This window comes from Moschus berezovskii, chromosome 24, assembly GCF_049115385.1.
Source record: "Moschus berezovskii isolate FMDL1 chromosome 24, NW_MosBer_1.0, whole genome shotgun sequence".
Taxonomy (NCBI): Eukaryota; Metazoa; Chordata; class Mammalia; order Artiodactyla; family Moschidae; genus Moschus; species Moschus berezovskii.
This window is the reverse complement of record NC_142483.1, coordinates 39,352,571-39,363,396: the sequence shown is the minus strand read 5'-3', so window position 1 is coordinate 39,363,396 and position 10,826 is coordinate 39,352,571. Positions and strand designations below refer to the sequence as shown.

Below are 10,826 nucleotides of genomic sequence, written 5' to 3'. Positions count from 1 at the left end.
TTGAAAAGACTAATGCTGAAGCTGAAACTCCAATACTCCTAGGAGTTTTACGGCTTCCAGTCTGCTTTTAAGTCTTCAATGCATTTTGAGTTTATTTTTGTATATGGTGTTAGAGAAGGTTTTAATTTCATTCAGACTGGAAAAACCAAGGGCCAAAAACACAGGACAGGGACATCTAGGTGGAAGCCCTTGAGAAACGTGGCTTTGCAGACTTCCCTGAGCTTCAGAGTCTGCTGAGAACTAGTCTTAAAGTGAAAGTGAGTGAAGTTGCTTAGTCGTGTCCAACTCTTTGTGACCCCATGGACTGTAGCCTACCAGGCTCCTGTCCATGGGATTTTCCAGGCAATACTGCAGCGGGTTGCCATTTCCTTCTCTAGGGGATCTTTCCCACCCATGGATTGAAACCCGGTCTCCCGCATTGTAGGCAGATGCTTTACTGTCTGAGCCATCAGGGAAGTCCCAGAACTAGTACTGAGTATGGAGAAGTAGCAGTTCCCTGATGTGGGAAGACCATGAAGGACTCCTTGCCCCAGGCACTGTCCCCATCCTCTTGCCTGCCAGGCATCATGTTGGTTAAGTCTCACTATGGCCAAAGTGAAGAAAAGCTGGGTCTCATAAAAAAGAAAAGAGATTTAACTCTAAAGGATATGCAAGAATTAACTAGCACAGTGGAGAAGCTAGAATCCCTCAGGCATTGTCAGTGGGAATGTAAACTGGTACAGACACTTAGGAAAACAATTTGGCAGCTTCCTCAAAAGGTCAGACACAGAATTACCATATAACCAAACAATCCCACTCCTCGTATATATCTAAGAGAAATGAAACATATGTTCACACAAAACTTGTATACAAATGTCCATAGGCTATTCAAAGCAGCAACATTCATAATAGCTAAAAAGTGGAAACAATCCAAATGTCCATCATCTGATGAATGGATAAATTAAATTTGGTATTTTGGCCATAAAAAGGAAAGAAGTGCTGATTTGTGTTACAACATGGAGGAAACTTAGAAATATTATTCCAAGTGAAAGGAAGCAGGCACAAAAAGCCGCATATTTTATGATGTCATTCACAAGAAATCTCCAGAATAGGCAAGTCTATGGAGACAAAAAGTTGACTGCGTGTCATCCAGGCCTGTGTTGGGGATGAGGAAATAAAATGACAATTATTGAGGTCTGGAGTTTCTTTGGGGAGGGTGATAAAAATGTTCCAAACTTCACTTGTGGTGATGGTCATATAATAATCTGAATATATGAAAAATCACTAAATTACATACTTTATAAAAGGGTAAATTGTATGATGTATGAAGTATAATTCAATAAAGCTTTTTTAAAATGAATTAACTAGCACATACGAACCATAGCCAGGGGAGTAAAACCCTGGGCCCAAACCATGTGGGCATCTGATTAATGGTCCAAAATATAAGAATGGAAGGCAAGAATATATGGATTTGGAAGTACTGACTTTGGACTTGGGATTTCATACCTTGGCAAGGACCCCAGGGATAGGGACAGACTCACTGCTGGAGTGGATCTAGAAGCTGTGAGAAATCTGTGGCTAATCTAAATGAAGGTGAAATGCATGGGCTGCTGAGTCATATGGAAGAAAGGACTTCATAGTTCAGGGAAGTAGAAATGCTATTTGGATTTATTCTGAGAGGCTAGAAGACCCACTGAGCACCATATTCTATGGGAAGGTCCTGAGGACATGCTACCTGCCAAGGCATGCACAAGGCAGGGGGCGCCAGCATCACTCAGCAGTTCAACAGGAGAGGCTCACATTGTAGTGGTCCCAAAGGGAGTATACTCTTGCTGTGCCCAGGAGAGTTTCCAATGGACTACAAGCCACGACTGCCATCAGGGCACTTTGGACTGTTTGTGTTCAGGGGTCACCAGGCAAGACAGGGAGGCTCTAACTTGGCAGGGAAAATGATCCTGATTAACAGGAAAAGTGTGAGAACAAAGTTATGAACAAAGCTAGTGGAGGTGACGGATTTCCAGTTGAGCTATTTCAGATCCTAAAAGACGATGCTGTGAAAGTTCTGCACTCAATAGGCCAGCCAATTTGGAAAACTCAGCAGTGGCCACAGGACTGGAAAAGGTCAATTTTCATCCCAATCCAAAAGAAAGGCAATGCCAAAGAATGTTCAAACTACTGCACAGTTGCACTCATCTCACACACTACCAAAGTAATGCTCAAAATTCTCCAAGCCAGGCTTCAAAGTACATGAACCGTGAACTTCCAGATGTTCAAGCTGGATTTAGAAAAAGCAGAGGAACCAGAGATCAAATTGCCAACATCCACTGGATCATCGAAAAACAAGAGAGCTCCAGAAAAAAACATCTACTTTTGCTTTATTGACGACGCCAAAGCTATTGACTGTGTGGATCACAGCAAACTGTGGAGAATTCTGAAAGAGATGGGAATACCAGACCACCTTGACCTGCCTCCTGAGAAATCTTGTGCAGGTCAAGAAGCAACAGTTAGAACTGGACATGGAACAACAGACTGGTTCCAAATCAGGAAAGGAGTACCTCAAGGCTGTATATTGTCACCCTGCTTACTTAACTTATATGCAGAGTACATCGTGAGAAATGCTGAGATGGATGAGGCACAAGCTGGGATCAAGATTGCCGGGGGAAATATCAATAACCTCAGATACACAGATGACACCACCCTCGTGGTAGAAAGCAAAGAAGAACTAAAGAGGCTCTTGATGAAAGTGAAAGAGGAAAGTGAAAAAGTTGACTTAAAACTCAACATTCAGAAAATTAAGATCATGGCATCTGGTCCCATAACTTCATGGCAAATAGATGGGGAAACAGTGGAAACAGTGACAGACTTTATTTTAGGGGGGCTCCAAAATCACTGAAGATGGTGACTGCAGCCATGAAGTTAAAAGACGCTTGCTCCTTAGAAGAAAAGTTATGACCAACCTAAACAGCATATTAAAAAGCTGAGACATTACTTTGCCAACCAAGGTCCATCGAGTCAAAGCTATGGTTTTTCCAGTAGTCATGTATGGATGTGAGAGTTGGACTAGAAAGAAAGCTGAGCGCCAAAGAATTGACACTTTTGAACTGTGGTGTTGGCGAAGACTCTTGAGAGTCCCTTGGACAGCAAGGAGATTCAATCAGTTCATCTTAAAGGAAATCAGTCCTGAATATTCATTGGAAGGACTGATGTTGAAGTTGAAACTCCAGTCCTTTGGCCACCTGATGTAAAGAACTGACTCATTTGAAAAGACCCTGATGGTGGGAAAGATTGAAGGTGGGAGGAGAAGGGGATGACAGAGGATGAGATGGTTGGACGACATCACTGACTTGATGGACATGAGTTTGAGTAGGCTCCGGGAGTTGGTGATGGACAGGGAGGCTTGGCATGCTGCAGACCATGGGGTCTCAAAGAGTTGGACAGGACTGAGCGACTGAACTAAACTGAACTGAAGAGGAAAAGTGTGAGATACCTTCTCAAAACTGTATGAGGAGGACTTCCATAGGGTTCGAGTGACTGAGACTCCGCATTCCCAATGCAGGGGCCTGGATTTGATCCCTGGTCAGGGAGCTAGATCCCACATGCTACTAAGAGTTCACATGCCACAACTAGGAGATTCTGAAGACCACTGTGAAGATGGAAGATTCAAGTGCTGCAACTAATACCCAGTGCAGCCAAATAAATAAATATTAACACACACACACACACAACTGTATAATGGCCCTGCCTTTCAGTTAGAGTAAAAGCTTACTGTGTGCGTACTAAGTCTGTTCATTCATGCCCAACTCTTTGTGACCCCACGTACTGTAGCCTGCCAGACTCCTCTGTCCATGGGATTTTCCAGGCAAAATGACTGGAGTGGATTGCCTTGCCCTCCTCTAGGGGATCTTCCTGACCCAGGAATTGAACCCGCATCTCCAGGAGTTCCTGCATTGCAGGCAGATTCTTCATCACTGACCTACTGCAAAGCCCAAAAGATTGCCAGAACCTACATAATCTGGCCCCCTATTACCCTTCTGATCTAATTCCTTTTCCCCATCTCCCTTGTTGGCTCTACTTCAGTCTTGCTGTTAGGTGAACATACAAGTCCTTGCCAAGCCCAAGGTCTTCAATCCAGCTTCATTAGAAGGAAAGGGAAAGAAAAGCAGCAGTAGGACCTTAAGTGGGAGTTGGAAATGGACTGTAGCCTGGCAGGCTTGCCTGTCCATGGGGATTCTCCAGGCAAGAATTTCAGAGAGGGCTGCCATGCTCTCCTCCAGGGGATCTTCCAACTCAGGGATAGAACCCAGGTCTTCTACACTACAGACAAATTCTTTACTGTCTGAGCACCAGAGAAACCTGGAGGGTGAGCAAAATTCTAGATAAATTGTCCTAGATGGTGAAGACTTGATTGCTGAGCTGTACTTTTAACTCTAATTCCTAGCTCAACCTTCTCACCTAGGGCTTTCTCATCAATTTTTTCCACTTACTCACTGATTCACTTCAGTTCAGTTCAGTCGCTCAGTTGTGTCTGACTCTTTGTGACCCCATGAATCACAGCACGCCAGGCCTCCCAGTCCATCACCAACTCCCGGAGTTCACTCAAACTCATGTCCATCGAATCGGTCATGCCATCCAGCCATCTCATTCTTGGTCGTCCCCTTTTCCTCCTGCCCCCAATCCCTCCCAGCATCAGAGTCTTTTCCAGTGAGTCAACTCGTCGCATGAGGTGGCCAAAGTATTGCAGTTTCAGCTTTAGCATCAGTCCTTCCAATGAACACCCAGGATTGATCTCCTTTAGAATGGACTGGTTGGATCTCCTTGCAGTCCAAGGGACACTCAAGAGTCTTCTCCAGCACCACAGTTCAAAACCATAAATTTTTCGGCAATCAGCTTTCTTCACAGTACAACTCTCACATTCATACATGACCACCGGAAAAACCATAGCCTTGATTAGATGGACCTTGGTTGGCAAAGTAATGTCTCTGCTTTTGAATATGCTGTCTAGGTTGGTCATAACTTTCCTTCCAAGGAGTAAGCCTCTTTTAATTTCATGGCTGCAATCAGCATCCGCAGTGATTTTGGAGCCCAAAAAAATAAAGTCTAACACTGTTTCCACTTTTTCCCCACCTGAGATGCCTACATAATAGCATAATGATTTAAAAATGAGGGTTTGGGATTTCCCTGCTTGTCCAGAGTTTAAGAATCCACCTTTTCGGTTCCATCCCTGGTCCGATAACTAAGAGACTCCATGGCAAAAAGCAACAAAGCCTAGCGCCACAACTGAGCCTGTGCGCTTTAGAGACTGTCCTCCAAGAGAGAAGAGAGAAGTCAGTGCTTGAATGAAAAGCCCTTGCTCCGCAAGTGAATCCGCTGCCTGAGGTAACTAGAGAAACCCATGTGCCCAACAGCCACAATAAAGCGCCAGCACAGCCAAAATTAGGTAAACAAACAAAACTCCCTCAAGGTTTTAAGGTATGTGTTAGAAACCTAGAGTGGCTGGGTTTAAACCTCTTCAAACATTTATTTGCCTTGTAACCTTGGGCAGATCACTTAATTGTTCCGTGAACTCAATATTCAGTGTCCTCCTGAGGAGTAAATGAAATTTCAAAAAGTAAAATATTCACCTAGCCTACTGCCTGGCACATAGTAGCGAAAGTCACTCGGTCGTGTCCGACTCTTGCGACCCCATGGACTGTAGCCCGTCAGGTTCCTCTGTCCATGGGATTCTCCAGGCAAGAATACTGGAGTGGGTTTCCATTTCCTTCTCCAGGGGATCTTCCAGACCCAGGGATTGAACCTATGTCTCCTTCATTGCAGGTAGATTCTTTACCGACTGAGCTAGGAGGGAAGCCTGGCACATAACAAATGCTCAATAAACTTGATTATAATTTTTTCAACCAAAAAATAACAATGGGGCGCTCAGGCTGCGGAAGCTCATGACTTCTGGGCTTTTGCTGTTTTTACGTAAGCAGAGCCAAGGAGGAAGGCTCTAAAGGAAACCTACGTGGAATGAAGTGGAGAGAGGACAACTCTCAAGGCCACTTCTGAAGTCAGCCTGGGGCTTGGCCCCTTTAAGGAGGGCGGGGACACGTGACCTACAGGGTCACATGGCTCGCGGGACAACATGGCTGCGCCCGCGCTAGGGCTAGCTCGAGGATGCGGCGCTGGGCTCACTCCCGTCCTCTTGTTGTCGCTGTTCTTGCTGCTAGGCTGGGCGGCGGGGGGCGAAGAAGCTGGGCCTGAGGCAGGCGCGCCGTCCCTCGCGGGCTCCTGCGGTTGTGGCAATCCCCAGCGGCCCGGGGCCCAGGGAAGCTCGGCAGCCGCGCACCGATACTCGCGGGAGGCGAACGCCCCGGGCTCTGTCCCCGGAGGGCGGCCATCCCCGCCCACCAAGGTGCTCTCTGGATTCCCTGATGATGGGTGGGGTCGCCAGGTTCCTCGACAGGGTTGGGATGGGTAAACCAAGTGGTTGGAGGAGGGCAAGTAAGGATTATGATCACATCGCCAAGTCGCGCACTGGCCGATCTAGTTTGATGAGAAGTTCCTCCGCCCTCCAAAACTGCTGGGTCTTGGTGCTCTGCCTAATTGTGAGCATTAGGTAGTTTGGTTTGAGGACAGGTGGCTCTCCTTTTCTTGTCTTTTATTTCCTACTTCCTCATCCTTCAACCCTTCTTGATGAGGTTCTCTGAATTTTAAGTTAGATAGATGTAGGTTTAGACTTCCCAGGTAGTGCCAGGGTAAAGAATCCATCTGCCAATGCAGGAGACTGGGGTTTGATCCCTGGGTTGGGAAGATCCCGTGAAGTAGGACATGGCAACCTATTCCAGTATTCTTGCCTGGAAAATTCCATGGACAGAGGAGTCCTAGGTTCCTCTCACTAATTGTGAAGGAATCAGGACACTGGGTGTCAGTATCTGTAACGTTGTATACTTACCGGTAGTCTCTCACTGTAGATTCTGCTGCTTGAGGACTTTTCCTATTTATACTGCTGTCCCTAGCACTTTAGCACATGTGATGTGTAGAACTAAGTAAAACAGTAGGAGTAGTTGTTGTTGAGTTGCTAAGTCGTGTCCAACTCTTGTAACCCCGTGTACTGTAGCTTGCCAGACTTGTCTGTGGGATTTCCCAGGCAAGAATACTAGAGTGGGTTTCCAGTTCCTTCTCCAGGGGATCTTCCCAACTCAGGGATGGGACCTGGGTTTCCTTCATTGGCAGGCAGACTCTTTACCACTGAGCCGCCTGGGAAGCCTCCTGCAGACATTACCTGATCTCTTTCCTTTCTGCCCCTTCAGTATTTCCATATGCTGACACAGTAGTATCTGTTTACTCTGATATAACGATTACTAAAGATACTTGTCTGCTGGTGTCTTGCCCCAGCTAGGTGGTGAGAGTGATGGGGGTCAGGATCATAATCTCGTGTCTCTGTGTAGAGTGTTAGGAAGTTGATAAGCTGGACTTCTTTTTGTTTCTCCGTCCTGTGTTGTAATTATTGGCATTTAAATTTTTGTTGTTCCTCAAAGGATGCACTGAATTATTAGCATTTATCTTTTGTGTGGTAAGGAGCTTTCGTTACAGTGTGTGTTGGCCATATTCCTCTAACTTGAATGGTAATTGATAGTTTGTCCCTCTTTCTGTGAGAAAGGCATCTGTTGCTCTGCTTTGTAACAGGATTATTGTCTTATTCGCATGTACACTGGTCTGTGTCAAACTTTCACCAAGGACCTTCTGGCCAGTTCTGAACATTCCTCATTTTAAAAGCTCCAGTGTTTGATTGATCACAGAGTCAGATGTAGATATCTTTTGAATTACATTTTTAAGATAAACTTTTTTTTCAGCCCTTTAGAGTGGTTTCATGTCTAGATTGAGTATTGTATGGGTCATCTTTGGCCATATGTTGCATTCACTTTAAACATTAATTAATTATATTATGTTTACATGGATTTATGTTCATTTTCACTTCCATTCAGTTTCTATAATGTTTGTCAGCATCTCAAGTTATTAGTAAATTAACAGTTGTTGAGAACACAGCTCACAAGCCTTGAAGGACTCCTAAACTTAATTCTTGAACATGAAATGGACTTCTTATCAAGACAAAGGACTTCTTAGGAGGCTATTCTTTGTCTCTCTGTTTTCCTTGGTTTCCAGTGTTTTTGTTTATGTGCAAATGATTTTCGTCTCATTCTGACACTTATCGATTTATTCTGAATTTTGGAAGTCCAGTATTATGGGAGAGATACATGGTCCTAATGATAACTCTTTTTCCTCTTAATTTTCTTTCTTCTTTTAGCAAAAGGATTTTTCTTTTTGAGCAGTTTTAGGTTCAGAACAAAATTGAGAGGACGGTAAAGATATTTCCCATGTATTCCCTGCCTCAACACATGCGTAGCCTCTCCCATTAGCAACATCCTCCACTACAGGGATACGTTTGTTACAACTGATAAACCTCCATTGATATATCATAATCACCCAAAGTCATTGCACTTGACCCTTGAGAAACATATAGCTTAGGGACGCTGGCTCCTTGTGCAATCAGAAATCCTTGTATGACTATAGTTGGCCCTCCATGTCTGCGGTTCTGCATCCCAGGATTCCGCAAACTGCAGATCATGTATGACAGTACTGAAGTATGTATCTTTTGGAAAAAAAAATACATATAACTGTACCCTCACAGTTCATACCTGTGTTGTTCAGCAATCAACTGTAATTTAGGCTTCAGTCTTGGTGTTGAACGTTTTATAGGTTTAGACAAATGTACAGTGACATATATTCATCAGTATAGGATCATGCAGAATATTTTTATTGCCCTTAAAATCCGCTCTGCCTCTTATCCCTCTTCCTCCTCCCCACTGGCAACCACTATCTTTTTACTGTCTCCTCAAGTTTTGCCTTTTCTCTAATATCTTATATTTGGAATCATACGATATATAGCCTTTTCAGATGGACTTCTTTCACTTAGGAATATGCATTTAAGTTTCCTCCATGCCTTTTCATAGCTTGATGGCTCATTTATTTTTAGTGCTGAATAATGATTCATTGTCTGGATGTACCAGAGTTTATCCGTTCACTTACTGAGGGGCATCTTGCTTCCTTCTGAGTTTTGACAATTATGAATAAAGCTGCTATAAACATCTGGGTGAAGGTTTCTTGTGTGTGTATAAAATTTACAGCTCCTTTGGGTAAATTCCAAGGAATGTGATTTTGGATCATATAGCAAGAGTATATTTAGTTTTGTAAGAAACTGCCAAACTGTCTTCTAAAGTGTCTGTACCATTGTTTGAGTGAACTCCGGGAGTTGGTGATGGACAGGGAGGCCTGGCATGCTGTGATTCATGGGGTCGCGGAGAGTCGGACACCACTGAGCGACTGAACTGAACTGAACTGACCAGCAGTGTATGAGAGTCCCTGTTACTACATATCCCGTCAGCATCTGGTGGTGTCAGTGTGTCTGATTTTAGCCATTCTAGGATGTGTTATAATGGTATCTTGTTCTAATTTGCAGTTTTTGGTTGACATGCTGACCATCTTTGCCACCTGTACATCTTCTTTGATGAGGTTTTTGTTAAGCTCTTGGCTTTTATTATCAGATTGTTTTCTTATTGTTGAGTTTTAAAGGTTGCTTACTTTGGATAACAGTTCTTTGTCAGATGTGTCATCAGCAAATATTTTCTGCCAGTCTGTTGCTTGTCTTCACAATTCCTTGACATTGTCTTTTGAAGAGTGGTCTGTGTCTAGATTTTTTGTTTGTTTGTTTCCGTGTGAATGTCCAAGTGTACCAACATTTGTTGAAAAGACGGCTGTAGCTCTGTTGTATTGCTTTTGCTCCTCTGTCACCGATCATTTGGTTGTGTTTCTGGAGGTCTATTTCTGGTCTTTCTCTGCAGTTCCATTAGTTGTATGTTCTTTAACCAGTGCATGTCTTGGTTACTGTAGTTTATAGTACGTCTTGAAGTTGCATAATATCTTTCCTCCAACTTTGGTTTTCTCATCAATATTGTGTTGGTTCTTCTAGGTCTTTTGCTGCTACCTATAAACTTGAGTATCGTATTATTGATATCGATCAAATAACCTGCTGGGATTTTGACTGAGGTCATATTGAGTCTTTTTTCTTTATTTAGTTTAATTCAATTTGACACACATGTAAGACTGTGTCCTGTGTAATGGGCATAAAGAAAAGAAAGACTTATGCCCTACTTCAAGGCATTTATTTGTTGGTAGGTCTCTCTTTCTTCTCTTTCTGTCTCTCTCTCACACACAGAGTCACGAGTACATGCAAGCATCATTTTTCTATCGTAACTGCGCTCTAGGAGGAGTATGTACAAAGCAGTTGGAGAGGAAGAAAGGATTCTTTCTTCCTGGACAAGTCAGAAGGTGCTCAAAGAGAAAGCTGCATTTAGCTAGGCTTTGGAGGAAACATTTTCAGCAGTTGGGGATGGCGGGCCAGCTTGAAGGACCTTGCAAGAGGGAGAATAGCATGGGTACAGACAAATCATTGTACAAATGCATTGGTGTATTCTAGGAAATGGAAGTAGTTTAAGGTTTCGGGGGGTGACATCTTCACCCTGTTTCATGTGACACCTTTTAGGTGTGAGGGTTTTTTTAAAAAATATTTTAATTTAATGAGCACTTGGCAAGGTGAGGTACTCACCTTGTGAATAGCACTGGGCTTTACTCTCAAGGAATTAGTTTCACTAGAAAGTTAAGGCAGCAAGAATTGTCTGGGAAACAACAGAGATACTTTCAAATTTTACTTAAATTCCCTCCGGTTAACCAAATATACAGTGCTCTTTGAGAAAGCTTTTTTAACAGTGTTCTACACTGCTGATTATTTTATAAAAGGGTATCAACATATT

The 10,826-nt window shown here is 43.5% G+C and overlaps 1 protein-coding gene across 2 annotated transcripts in view; it reads left to right on the top strand.

The window, feature by feature from the left end:
- The first annotated feature begins 6,082 nt into the window (after window positions 1-6,082).
- SUMF1 (sulfatase modifying factor 1) overlaps window positions 6,083-10,826 on the top strand; it is a 95,521-nt gene continuing 90,777 nt past the window's right edge. For both annotated transcript variants that reach the window (XM_055414361.2, XM_088831784.1), the window contains exon 1: window positions 6,083-6,370. In XM_055414361.2, coding sequence (XP_055270336.2) covers window positions 6,101-6,370 — 270 coding nt within the window. In that variant the 5' untranslated portion in view covers window positions 6,083-6,100. The remainder of the gene's footprint in view (window positions 6,371-10,826) is intronic.